This window comes from Pleurodeles waltl, chromosome 7 (genome assembly GCF_031143425.1).
Source record: "Pleurodeles waltl isolate 20211129_DDA chromosome 7, aPleWal1.hap1.20221129, whole genome shotgun sequence".
Taxonomy (NCBI): Eukaryota; Metazoa; Chordata; class Amphibia; order Caudata; family Salamandridae; genus Pleurodeles; species Pleurodeles waltl.
In genome coordinates this window covers 353,979,254-353,993,419 of record NC_090446.1, presented here as the reverse complement: position 1 = coordinate 353,993,419, position 14,166 = coordinate 353,979,254, and the positions used below count along the sequence as shown (strand labels likewise).

The 14,166-nt window shown below is 45.1% G+C and overlaps 1 protein-coding gene across 2 annotated transcripts in view; it reads right to left on the bottom strand.

Moving 5' to 3' along the window:
* PLCG1 (phospholipase C gamma 1) overlaps nucleotides 1–14,166 on the bottom strand; it is a 775,517-nt gene that overhangs the window by 60,580 nt on the left and 700,771 nt on the right. For both annotated transcript variants that reach the window (XM_069243788.1, XM_069243789.1), the window contains exons 27-28: nucleotides 8,077–8,225; nucleotides 6,820–6,934 (exon numbers count right to left, since the gene is read on the bottom strand). In XM_069243788.1, the coding sequence (XP_069099889.1) occupies nucleotides 6,820–6,934; nucleotides 8,077–8,225 (264 nt within the window). The remainder of the gene's footprint in view (nucleotides 1–6,819; nucleotides 6,935–8,076; nucleotides 8,226–14,166) is intronic.

The window sequence follows — 14,166 nt, the reverse complement described above, 5'->3', positions numbered from 1 at the left end:
ATTCTGTGTTTTACATTGGAAAGACACCTTACAGTACAGATAGGTTCAATAGTGTTTGACAGATGCAGCTTTTAGTAAATGTAGAACTTTGAATACAGAATACACATAAAACGCTCCTATTTGGTGGTATGTCTATCCCCTTATGTGATGTCAGATGGCGCCCTGGATGTTCTTGTGTGCAGTCGCCATTTCATATTCTTTTTTATTACGTTCCTGGTTTAATTTTTACATGTTTCCTCCTTTCCACCTTGTTGCTTCCCCTCTCAATTCTGGGGAGGTAGGAGGGTCGTAAGTGAATCCAGCAAACTCTTCACGCTGTAAAACCACTCCTAGTGGTAGGTCACCATTTCATTTTGCAGTATGAGTCTGGATTCACATGCTGTGTGTTAGATTGTTTAGCGGTATCTCCTCTCATGGGTTTGTTGGGATGAGATGAGGAGGGGTTAACGAACAGGTGTTGTAGTACTCTCTGTCCCACCTGTGCCTCTTTGTTCATGTGGATATCCACACAATAATATTTTGCGAATGTGTGTAATGAAGCCCATGTTGCTGTTGCACAGATTGCCTCCATTGGGATATTTGCTATCAACGTTAGAATTGTGCTCTGCTTTCGTGTTCAATGGGCTCTTAGGCATGTGTGTTTTGGTTCGATAAAGGCACTGAAACAGATCTTGGTGGAGCGAATATTTTTGGTCCTTCTAGGAATTTCTTCACCACTGGGGATGTGAAGAAGTTGCTTCATGAATTGCCCCTAGTGTAGGCCACAATGGCTGCAAGATGTACCTTTAAGGACGAAAAAGTTAGTCACCAGTATCTAAAAGATGAGTGAGATACATCAACACAGTTTCCTGCCTGGGCCTTGTCTCTCGGGGCCAGATGTAGAAAGCGTTTTGCATGGTGTTTGCGCCATGCAAAACGCACATCGCGATGCTCATTCCCTTTTTGCGAGTCGGTAACCTGGTTACCGATTTGCAAAATGGGAATGCGACTCGCAAATAGGAAGGGGTGTTCCCCTTCCTCTTTGCGATTCGCATCGCAATGTAGAATTGGTTTGTGACCGCGAATGCGGTCACAAAGCAATTCGCAGGTAGCAAATTTCAAATGGGTGCTAACCCATTCGCAAAAGGAGAGGGGTCCCCATGGGACCCATTCCCCTTTGTGAATGGCTGTGAAAACATTTTTTCAGAGCAGGCAGTGGTCCGTAAACAAAAACGTTTCATTTTTCCGTGTGTATTGCAACTTGTTTTCCTTTAAGGAAAACAGGCTGCAATACAAAAAAAAAAGAAATTGCTTTATTAACAAGCAGTCACAGACATGGTGGTCTGCTGTCTCCAGCAGGCCACCATCCCTGGGAGTGCTGTGAATCAGAAGGGGGTCGCAAATTGCGACCCACCTCATTAATATTAATGAGGTGGGTCTTTGCGACCGCCTTCCGATTTGCAGATGGTGTCAGGGACACCATCCAGCATCCGGGTTTGCGACTCGCAAATTGGGAGTCGCAAATCCATTTTTTCGTACATCTAGCCCCAAATGTTTAGTTGTGCACCAGTTAATGTATCTTTCCCATTTTGTGGCATAGCATTTCCTTGTAGTAACTTTCTTAGCTTCCTTAAGGATCTCCATTGTCCTCTGTAATAGTTAGACCTATCCAAATTCTAAGTCTTCGGGACCTGAGTCGCTAGGCTGTGTTGTTGGTTCTGGGTGGTACAATTGCCCCTCCTGAATCGATAGCAGGTCTTGTTCTGCGTTGATTTTCATCATTTGACCTCTGGACATTTCCAGTCGGTCTGAGTACCAAGTCAGTCTGGCCCAATGTGGCACTATGACAATGAGATGTGTCCCCTCTCGCCTCGCTTTCACCAACACCTTTGGTATTAGGGGTATTGGAGGAAAGGTGTAAGCAAATCTCCCTGAACAGTTTATTGACAGGGCTTTCCTCTCAGATTGGTGGAGGTGAACCCTGAAGGCAAAGCGTTGGCATTCTGTGTTCTTTGCTGTTGTGAAAAAGTCTATTTCTAGTTTTCCCCAGACCTTGAACATCTTCCCCAGTACCTGTTGTTTTTGATTTAGTTCCCATTAATGAGAACTGTTTCTTATCTGCTAAATCTGTCTGCCCCTGTGTTTTCTTTTCACAGTTGATTCACTGCTTGCAGTGGGATATTCCTTGGTACTACCCATTGCCATATCTCTTGCACTAGTTTGCTAAGGATGAATGATTTAGTTCCTCCTCGTTTGTTGATTTAGAACATTGCTGTTGTGTTGTCTGTTTGTATTAGTACAGTCTGACCTATGACGTGTCTTTGAAATGCCTTCAGGGCTAGGAAAACGGTTTTCATTTCCAGGTAGTTGATGGGTTTCAGTGCATCTGCCTTGCTCCATGCCTTGAGGTTGTGTGTGTATGCTCCCAAACTCTTGTGGGATGCATCCATTCTAATGGTTACTGTTGGAGTTGGTGTTGTGAATGGTCTTCCTACTGTCATGTTCTTGGATTTCCACCATTGTGCTTTCTTTTTTATCTTTGCTGTGGCAACCACTAGATCCTCACAACTCCCTGTGGCTTGTGACCATTTGAGCAGATCCATTCTTGACAAGGGTGCACATGCAGTCTTGCATATGTTACTAGTGGTGTGCATTTTGCCATCATGCCCATTAGTTTCATGATTGGTTTCACGGTCAGAGACTGTCCCTTCTAGTAAAGGTGAACTTGATCTGTGTCCTCTTTTGGATGGGGTAAGCACAGGCTGTTCTTGAGTTTAGTGTTGCTCCGAGAAACACCTTTTCCTGCTCCGACTTCGAGGACTACTTCTTTTGGTTTATTGAGAAACCTAGACGTTCTAGAGTGTTGGATACTGTCTGAATGCCTTCTTGCCATTTTTGTTCTGTTTTTGCCTTCACTAGCGAGATATCCAAGTAAGAATATTCATCTTCCTTCTTAGATATGCTGCAACAACGGCGAGGCACTCTGTGAAGACTAGTGGTGCAGACTTTATGCTGAAGGGTAGCTCTGTGAACTGGCAGTGCACTTTGTCTAAAACGAATCTGAGGTATTTTTTGTGTCCTCAATTCATTGGAAGGTGCACAGACGTCCTTTAGGTCTAAGGTTGCCATATAGTCTCTTTTCTTTAACAGTGGTACAACTCCTTGGAGTACTGTCATCCTGTAGTGTTCCGTACAAATTAATCTGTTAAGAATCTGAGATCTAGGACTGGTCTCAAAGTTAGATCCGGTTTGGGGACCAAAAGGTAAGGAGAATAGTTTTCCTTGTTTCTTTCCCTTGTTGGTGCTTTATCAATAGCCTTCTTTTGTAAGAGTTTTTTCACCTCTTTCCTTAGTTGTATAAGCTCTTCCCCTTGAAATCTTTTTGATTGTGGGGGAATTGGAGGTGGTTCTTTTAATAGTTCTACGCAGTACGCGTGACGTATCACATTAAAAATCAATTTGTCTGAGGTGATTTTTTCCTACTCCTGTGGGTAGTTCTTATTTGGCAGCCCAGTGGTATTATGTGCAGGCAGGGGTTGTCACTTAATAGTTGTTCCTCCCACTTGAGTCTGACCGCTCCCCCTTCCTCGTACCCGAAAGGGCTGTCTAGCGGGGTGTTGCGCTGTTGGTACGTGGCCTGCTCTGTGGGCTGCCTTGTGGTTGCTGCTATTGCTCCCCCAATGTAAAAGACACCCCTTAAGTCTCCGGGTTGTGGCTCCTCCCCTTCTGAATGCACCTCTATATTGTAGATCCCCATTGCTTTGGCTGTTTCATTATCCCTTTTCAGTTGTTGTAAGGACTCACTGATCGCCTGGCTGAACCAGGTGCCACCTGTAAAAAGCATGATGATGCTAGAAACCTGTACCTCTGGCTTGAACCCAGACACTCTGACCCACACGTCTTCTCAACGTTATTCCTGTGAACATCTGCCTGCTGATAATGTCCGCTGAGTCCAGGGCTGATGGTAGACATGTGTTGGCTATGTTTCAGCCCTTCTGCATGACTGCCTTGGCATTCTTCTTGTACTCTCCTGTGAGATGCTGCATGAGGGACTCCATCTCGTCCCATTGTTGGTGGACATATCTATTTAAAAGGACACTGGAGTTGGCAATCTGCCACTGGTTTGCAGCCTCCCTCTCCATTATTTTTCTCCTCACCACGTCCAGTCTCTTGCTCTATTTTTCAGGTGGTGGTCTTGTGGAGGTTTGTCCACTGATTCGCTTTCTTGCAGTTGTCACAATGATGGAATCCGCTGGGGCTTTCCATTATATGTATTTCGAGTTTTGAGTAGATGCCTTGTATTTTTTTCACTACTTCGCAGTTTATTGTTTTAGCAGTAGCTGGGGTCAAAGCCCTCATTCCTCTTATCTGATATACTGGGAAGCATTGGCAGATCAAGATTCCCTTTGCTGACATTAGTGTCTCAAAGAAAAAGCAAGAATGTCCCTTCTGTTCCTCCAGCTGGACTCCAAATGTTTCTGTAGCCCTTTTAATTAAGTTATTTTATATGGAGAGGTAATAAGGTGGTGATGGCCTCGAAGGGTATCTGTCTGCTCCTTCCTCGGGACAATCGTCCTCGAGATCATGTCAGGATTCATACTCAAACCCTGTTGCTTTCTCAATGTCCTTGAGTTTCTAAAACTCTTACATCTCTCCTCTGATGTTGCTGGAGCCTCTAGGGCAGCTAGGTCGCCTTTGATGTTGAAAGACGTTAATGGCTTTAGTGGGATCCAAACCTTTTAAGCAGTCATCGAACTTCTTCCTTTGCAGGTCTGCTGACATTTCTGCCTCGAGTTTTCTTTTCTTTCTCTTGACCTCAAGTTTTTTCTCTCCTGCCTTGAGTGCCGGCGAAGGCCTCTTTTTTTACATTGATTGTTCGGCCACCTCTATAGACTTGATCTTTTCTCTCGCGCCCTCTCGGGCAGAAGGAATCGTCGAGGGCTTCAATAGAGAAGTGTCCCCCTATATCTGCTTGTCGTTCCTCTTGCGGCCTTTGGCAAACCAATGTATTTTCTTCAAAAAACTTTTCTTTCAAAAAAACTTACAGAACTCCTCTGCTGTTTCAAGACCTACAACAGAAAAAAATGTGCAGATGGGGACTATGAACAGGAACATCCGAGGCGCCGTCTAGCGTCACATAAGGGCATGGACATACCACCCAATGGTGGTCTAAGGCACCCACGGAAGGAAAAAAAAAAAAAAAAAGAAGAGGAAAGAAAAGACTATTATGGACCCAACCACTATATGGTGGTATAATACACTGCATGTGAATTCATAAACATATTCATGCTAAAAAACTATATTACAAAGGAAATGAGCAGATTGCCTTAAACACCTATCCAACAAGAATATTTGCTTTTAAGAAAGGCTATCGCTCACTGTCTTTTAGAAAGAATGTACCGTTTTTCGAGTTCACAGAATGAAATCAAACATTTTCTAATTATGAGCAGTTTAATCCTGGCATTCCCAGATGTCAGTAAGCAGAGGATATGCAGTGCCTACTCTGTCACCAAAACCTTTTAGCATCAATCATGCTGGACAAATAAGTCCATTCAGAGTGAAAAAGCACCATTTGCATTTCTTGTATATTGCAGCAGGCATCCCAATCTGTGATAATACACACCTGAAATGCAAAGCTCAATATCTCTCTTCGACTATGGCTGAAGGGGCTAAAAAGGCATAATCCATTCAATTTAGTCTATCTGCAACCCTGATCTGGATGCAAGCTCAAAAAAAGCGAGGATTGGAAACTTTGAGTTTGGTACAGGACTTCAGAGGTGAACGAAATAATGGCCCCGAAAAGGTAGCTGATGTGGGGGATTCTGGTAGTGTCATGCCAATAGAGGTCAATGTTGCAAGAGATGCAGTAAGAGGAAGGTGCTCGGAAAAGCAAGTGCAGATGGAAAAGCAACAGAGGAAGTACTAAACGGCAAACACAACACATGACATGGTAACAAAGAATTTGCAGGGTGAGAATAAATGGATATCAGAGGCATTGTAGCAAAGCCAATGGAGACAACAGATGGGCCGTAGGGAGTGAAGTAAAGATCTGGGGTATGGGTTTATGCGATCAAATAAAGAGACAGGGAGAAAGGATGGGTGTCCATTATAAGAGAACATGATTGCATATTAAAGAGAGTGGAGATGGAGCATGTTGGGGGAGAAAGACAATATAGCAACACATAAAAGACCAAACTGAGCACATCTTCGGTAGAGGAGCACATGGATCAGAGGTCTTAAGCAGAAAGCGGAGAAGGAGAACACGGTAGCATGTGAAAGCACTGGAAATTATTCGATACTTGATAAGTGGTAGTGGGGTGGAGAATCATGGACCAGAGCATGCGGTGAACGGGTAGGGCAGAGAAAACAGGGATGAACTGATGTGAAATTGAAGCATTGTGGAGAAACATGACCTGCAATCACTGCCTAAACTGTGACCACTACAGATTTTGATAAAGCTGATCTTGACACTGGAATTGCCAAATTACAAGAATTATATTTTTTTGCTTATTCTTTTGTACACATATTTAGTTAATAAATTAGGTAATGTGTATTTTCACAGAACCTATTTCACATCAATTCATTACCCTTTTTTTCCAGAAGGCTAAGTTTCTCGGTCTTGGGCACAGAATGACATTTTTTGACTTTGCCAGGTTAAAGCCACTACCAGCCTCCAAAGAAGCCATACTGCAGGTGCATATCCTGCAAAGTACAAGTTAGCAGCTGCATCTCTCTCTCACATGCACGCATACAAAATACTGACTATCAAAACGTTCACTCCATCCACACACAGTGCGACAGAACGGCTTTCAATTGTTAATTCGCAGCCCTAGCTCTCACCGACAAAGTCCGTCTTCTGCTTTGTGTTGTCGTAATCAGCACCACACACCTCAATCTCTACAAATGGGCACACAATGCCTCGTCCGTTTTTGGGGAGATGTCGCGCTCCAAGGACCTTTCAATAAAAGAGTTAAAAAGAAATCACTGTATTAAACCCAAGCAAAGTGAGAGGCTTAGACAGTAACAGTAGAACAAAACATCCCACAAACAACCTAGGCTAAAAAGCCTTAAAATAGAGCAAATATGATAGAGGGATTATGACCTCAATACATGTACATGCCAAAACGTGCACTCTTCATCAGACATCAAGCAACGATGCAAACTTATGACAGTTAGAGGGGCAACAGGGTACTGACCAACCCACACTATAAAGAACCTCGCAGACAGAAACCATTTGTTGTACCCTTAATCCATAACTGTTTTGATATAAAATTAGTTTATGTATATGGACTGATGTTATGATTGTACTTGACTTATCCTGATGCTTGGTCAGCACTTTGCATATTTCTTTGCTACTTTACACCTAGCTGGTAGCTAATGTTCTCTGAGGAGAGCAATTGGGGTATACATTCTTCACCTAGCAGTTTCTGTCGAAGACAATCATCCCTTTAGGCATGAAAGTAATGGAGCTTCAGATTTAGTTAGGCAACCGGTTTAAAGTAATTTTATTTATACGAGGTTCAGTGTTTATTACCTATCGTCTGTTACCTTTTGCTCGCCAATTTCACTTATTTCATCATCACTTTTCATAACCCTCCATTACCGGTCAAAAACAAATGTTTTCATCTTCCGCATCAGTAAAATATTTCCCCTTTCTCAAAGACTGTTTTTCTTAATGATGTGGCCTTCTCTCCTCTTTCTTCCTACTGGGCTGTCTTTTCAAAGTTTTTGAGAAATCTTACGTTAGTTTGGCTTTCATTTCTTCAGCCACAGAGTGATCAGACATGTACCCAGCCTTTGTGTCGTTCTCATAAAAAAGACTTAGAAATAAAGATTTCGAATATGGGAGCACTTTGTACATCTTCTGGAAAGTGGGTGTGGAGTATCTGGTAGAATGAAGCCTACATTGCCAGTAAGAGAGGTCGGGAATTTAAGCAGTTGATGGCATATGGCATTCTGAAGAATCAACAATAGGGAGACAATGATTTCAACACAGCCATCATTATGTGCCTATGAATCAACAAAGCCCTTTTTGCCAACATCTTCAAGTGAGGAGCAGACAATTAATTCAAGCAGTTGCTAGACAAGGTCACAAACCTCAATGTAGATGATCAATGGCTCAACCATTCTCAGGGAGCACTTGTCGAAGGGGTCGAAGGAGTCATCCCTCATGCTGGGTGGCTGCAACATGTACCCGCACCGTCCGCTCGCAATGAACAGAGCCTGATTCATTTGCATTGGCTTGTCTGAAAGAGAAGATGGTTAGTATGAACCTCTCCTTATTGACACAATGTCCCTCCACTTCCACTGACTGAGTAGCAGGTATCTAATAACAACGAAGCACAACAACAGAACACTTCCAATTCAATATATAATCAAAACAGCATTTCTTTTTTTTTCACACAGAAGGGATTGGCAACCTTCAATGTTTCTTTTTGCTGCATTCAAGGATTGTTCTCCATATTCAAAGTTGACTTTTGTTCAGTCTCAGCAGTCTGTAATAGGCAGCCTTGTTGTAGTGGAGCAGGCAAATGTTCTTAGAGGTGGGGTGGTGAAGGATGTGGCTAGATTGAAAGATCACCACTTTTCTGATTACATTACCCTCACACTGACTCCCTGTAGCATATATAGAGCCTGGGTCCAAAGAGACATGCAACAGGAGAGTCATATGTACTACCCAGAGTGTTCTTCTAATTCTGGGGTATGTGTGCTCGTATGGGTTACATTCTACCTCATGCAACTTATTGGAAGTAACCATGAGTGTAAAAGTGAACTGACTGGTCTGCATAGTTTTAAGTTTTTTGCTCAGTTTCACTGTTGGTGGCAGTTTGATGTATTTAGTCAGACCTGGTGTGTTTGTAGTCATAGCTGGTATTTCATCTCCTTCAAATTGGTTTGTGTTTTCTGTTTTGTTAAAAAGATGTGAGTGTGTGGACTGCCACTTGGCTTGCAGTGTGTGTGGACTGGCGGTTGGCTGACAGTGTGTGGACTGGAGCTTGCCTGACGGTGTGTGGACTGGTGCTTGGCTGGTGTGTGTGGACTGGCGCTTGGCTGGTGTGTGTGGACTGGCGCTTGGCTGGTGTGTGTGGACTGGCGCTTGGCTGGCGTGCGTGGAATGGTGCTTGGCTGGAGGTGTTTGTGGACAGGCACTTAGCTGGAGATGTTTGTGGACAGGCACTTGGCTGGCAATGTTTGTGGACAGGCACTTGGCAGGTGCTGTGTGTGGACAGGTGCTTGGCTGGTGGTGTGTGTGGACAGGTGCTTGGCTGGCGGTGTGTGGATTGGTGCTTGGCTGGCGGTGTATTTTTCGCTGGCACCTGACTGGTGATAGGTGCAGACTGGTGCTTGGCTAACGGCATGTAGGGACTGGCGCTTAGCTGACAGTGTGTGGACTGGCACTTGGTTGGTGGTGTGTGTGGACTGGCACTTGGCTGATGGGGTGTGTGAGCTGGTGCTTGGCTGGTGGGGTGTGTAACTGTGCTCGGATGGCGGTGTGTGCACGCTGGCATTTTGCTGGCGGTGTGTGTGAGCTGGCATTTGACTGGCGGTGTATGTGTAGTGACTTGCTGCTGGTCACTACACACACATTGCCAGCATAAGGCCAGTCCACACCCTCTGTCAGCTGCCAGGCAATGTGACTGATGTGCTACTTCTGAGGGCGTATGAAAGTGATGGACCCTTGAATGATGCTTTTGTTGATGAGTGTTGTAATGTGTGGGGGCCGTGGCAGACTGTGTGAATGGTTTTGTGCGTCTCACACATGAAAGTGTGTGAACGGCCTATAAAGCGGTTGGTACCTTGCCGTGACTTTACAGCTCATTAGCTGTGAGTCACTGTCCCAGCATTAAGAACTTTCAATTATTAACAGACTGTAGGAAGCTGGCCTGGTGTGTGGAGCCTAGAAGAGTTCCTAATGGATGCAGAAGATGCCCCACGCTAGAGTGAAGATTGCAGGTGGGTGTTGGTGCAGGAATTCCACTAACAAACCTAGGCAAAGGCAAATTTGTGGTTCGTGGAAAAGTGGTGCTGCTGGAGACCAGCACGGCAGACAAGGACTCAACCCAGGAGGGGGGAGTCAGAGGGGAGACTCAGCGACAGAGAGACCACAGGAGTCCCACAGGACAGGGACACAGAAGTTGCAGAAGGAGCACACGCAGCACTACAGAAAGGGATCCCACGCCACAGGAGAACCACGCAGAGGGCTGTGCATTGGAGGAAGGAGTGCTGGGGACTGGAGCTACATGTCACCTGAAGATCCCTTGGAGAAGATGCAAACATGCCTTGGCAGCTGCAAGAGACACGGTGCATGGGGCTACTGCCCTGCATGGGAAGACAAGGGCTTGCCTCTTCCAAAGTTGGACAGCTGGCAGAGAGGACAAAGACGACTACTCTGGACCACCACCCGCGATGCAGGAATCACGCAGCTCAAGATGAGGGGAGAACCATGCAGCAAGTCGCTGTTGCAGCAGGAGCCTGCTGATGCAGGGGAGTGCCTCCTTCACTCCAAGGGAGATTCCTTCTTTCTTCTAGTGCAGACTGAAGACATGCCACCCTCAGTAGATGCACAGCAAGAGGAAGCGTTGCAGTTGTTGGCAGGAGCCCTGGAAACAATGTTGCAGAAGAGTTATTTTTCTTGAAAGCAGAGTGTCGGGTCCTGGAGGGTCCAGTCACAGTTCCGGAGGCCAGAAGTCGAAGTGAAGGTTGCAGTGGAATCCTGCTGTAATCTTGCGAGCTGAATCTGAGGACCCACCCAAGAGAGCGACCCTAAATAGCCCTTAAAGGGGGATTGGTCACCTAGCCAGGTAAGCATCTATGAGGAGTGGGTTCTGGCGTCGCCGGCCTGGCCTGGCTACTCAGATACTACCAGAGTTCCCTGCAAACCTTTGAAACAAGATGGCAGAACTCAGGGACCCATTAGAGGAGCTCTGAGCACCACCCCTGGGGTGGTGATGGTCAGGGGAGTGGTCACTCCGCTTTCCATTGTCTAGTTTTACGCCAGAGCAGGGACTGGGGGTCCCTGAACCGATGAGGACTGGTTTATGCATGGAGAGCACCAAATGTGCCCTTCAAAGCATACCAGTGGCTTGGGGAAGCTATCCCTCTCAAGCCAGTCACACCTATTTCCAAAGGGAGAGGGTGTTACCACCCTCTCCGAAAGAAAATCCGTTGTTCTGCCTTCCTGGGCTTGATTAGATCAAGCAGCAGGAGGGCAGACACCTGTCTGAGGGGTAGCAGCAGCTTGGACTGCCTGGAAAACCATAGAAGACTAGTGGTAGCAATGCTGGGGGTCCTCTAAGGAGCCCCCAGAATGCATGGAGTTATACTTCCAATACTTGGAACAGTATGGGGTATGATTCCAACATGTTTAATACCAAACATGCCCAGGTTCGGAGTTACCATTATGTAGATGGACATAGTTAGTGACCTATGTCCAGTACACGTGGAAAATGGCTTCCCCACACTCACGAAGTCCAGGAAAATAGCACTGGTGTTCTTGAGGGCACCTCTGCTAGTGCAGGGGTGCCCTCACACACAGGTACCTGCAACCATCCCTCTAGCCTAAGAGGGCCTATCAAAGGGGTGAGTTACAGTGACCTGGTGCAGTGACCTGCAGTGAAAACGGGTGTATGCACCTGTTTCACACAGACTGTGATGGCAGGCCTGCAACACCTTTTGCATGGGCTCCCTATGGGTGGCAGAATAGGAATCCCCTGGTACCCCAATGCCCTGGGCAAAATATACTAGGGGCTTACATGAGGGGACCAGTATGCCAAATGTGGGAAGAAAAGGGTACAGTTACCAGAATTTACAAGAGAGAGCATAACCACTGGGGGGTCCTGGTTATCATATCCCAGTGGACACAGTCAAACACACTGACAACAGGCGTAACAATGCCAAGAAAGAGGGCACTTTCCTCCACTGACTCATTTCTGTGAAATCTTCAGTTGATAAAAATGAAAATGTTTTACTTTTAACTTACCCTTGCGGCAAATCCAACTAGTATGTAGGTGTACTTGTGGAGTAGATAGTTGTGCAGTAATATATGTTTTTTCTATCTTTCTCTGCCAGGGTACACATTGTCTAGGGAAAATCTACCAACTCTAGCTATTTTCCTAAACTAGACACCAGGGGTGGCTCCAGGGTGGTTCGCTTGGATTCCTCAAAGAACTGGAACCCGCTGGGAGCCTCAAACTTCCTGACCTCCAGAGTTCCCACATACATCCTGATAAAAATGGTACCTCACCTGCATGGGTGGGCCTAGTGCCTGCAAAAGTCCGGGGTCCAAGACGCAATGTGCAACATCAACAAAAGGGGAAGCTGCTGCTTTTGGGCCTGGGTTCTGCAGTCACACAGGAAAACTACCAAACTCAGGCATGTCTGAAAACAAAACATCCAGGGGAATATAGGGTGGTGGGCTTGTCGTGGACCCACAGTGCCTGCAAACCTCAAAATATGACTATAATCGCACATTTCCCTTACATTTCTGTGACATATTCTTCCAGAATCAGAAGGAAGCCACAAAATTCCTTACACCCGGCATTTCCCCACTTGTTCCAATAAAAATGCTTCCCCACTTGAGTGGCAGGGCCTAGTGGCCGCGCCAGTATATCATAAAACTAACATTAATGGGAGTCCTCACATAGAGACTCTCATTAACCTTCGCCTGAATTGTTCCTGTCATGACCACTATGCCCATTCACTCAAGTGGGGAAGCATTTTTATTGGGATAAGAGGGAGAATGCTGGATGCAAGGAATTCTGTGGATTCCTGCTGATTCCATCTTTCCATCACACAAAAGTGAGGAAAACTTGCTTTTTAGTTAACGTTTGAGGTTTGCAATGGCTTCTGGGTAGGAAAACCTGGTGGGAGCCACACAGGTCACCCCACCATGGATTTACCCAGATGTCTAGTTTTCAGAAATGTGCACGTTTGCTAAGTTTCCCTTGGTGCTGGCTGAGCTAGGGACGAAAATCCACACTGCAAAAAAGGGTCAGTTTTTAGTGAAAAAATGTGATGTTTCCAGATTGGGGTCCTTTCCTGTGGCAGGTACTAGGCCTGATTGGGGTCCTTTCCTGTGGCAGGTACTAGGCCTACCTGCACAAATCAGGCACCATTTTTATCTGGAGCCTTGGGGGGAACGGTAGGTGGTTAAAAAAAAAAAAAAAAAAGTTGTTTTGTGCAGATTCCAGAGCTTTCCATCACATAAATTGTTTTTTTAAGTCGAGGTTTGAGGTTTGCAAGGGCTTCCTGGTAGGAAAACCTGGCGTGAGTCACACAAGTCACCCTCAATCTGCATTGTCCTAGGTGTATAGTTTTCAAACAGGTACAGGTTTGCTAGGTTGCCCTAGGTGCCGGCTGAGCTAGGGGCCAAAATCCACAGCTAGGCACACTGCAAAAAAAGGGTCTGTTTTTAGTATAAAAATTTTTATAAATGTGATGGGTCCATGATGCATTTTGGGCCCTTTCTTATCGGGGGCACTAGGCCTACACACACAAGTGTGGTGCCGTTTTTATCGGGAGTCTCAGGGTAACACAGAATAGTAGAATAGGCATTATTAGCAATTGTATTTCTCTGCATTTGAGCCTTCCAAATGTAAGCAAGTGTTTAAGAAAGAAGACATTTTGAGAAATACCCTCTAATGCACATGCTAGTATGGGTACTTAGAAATTCAGGGATGCACAAGTAACTACTGCTTCTAAACTCCATATCTTGTGCCCATTTAGGAAATATATAGGTATCCTTGAAACATATTTTTCACTGTTTATACTTTACCATATGAACTGCTCTACACTCGGTACACAAAGAAAACCCATTGCAAGGTGCAGCACAGTAATTGGCTCTGGCTACCTCAAGTTCTTGCAAAACCCAGAAACCCTATATACCCCCAAAACCAGAAGGGTCTAGCAGATGTAATGGTATATTGCTTTATTAAATCGGCCATCATGACAAAAAGTTACAAATGAAAACACTGTCACAAATGGATGTTTATTCCTACTAATTTTCAACATTTTTATTTTATTTTAACACTTAAGTTCTTTGGAAAAACCTTGAAGGAGCTACACAATGACCCCTTGTTAAATTCAGTATTTTGTCTAGTTTTCAGAAATGTTTAGCCTTCCGGGATCTACCATGGATTTCATATCCGTTTCTTCCACAAAATGTAAAGGGGTTGAAAGCACAAAAAA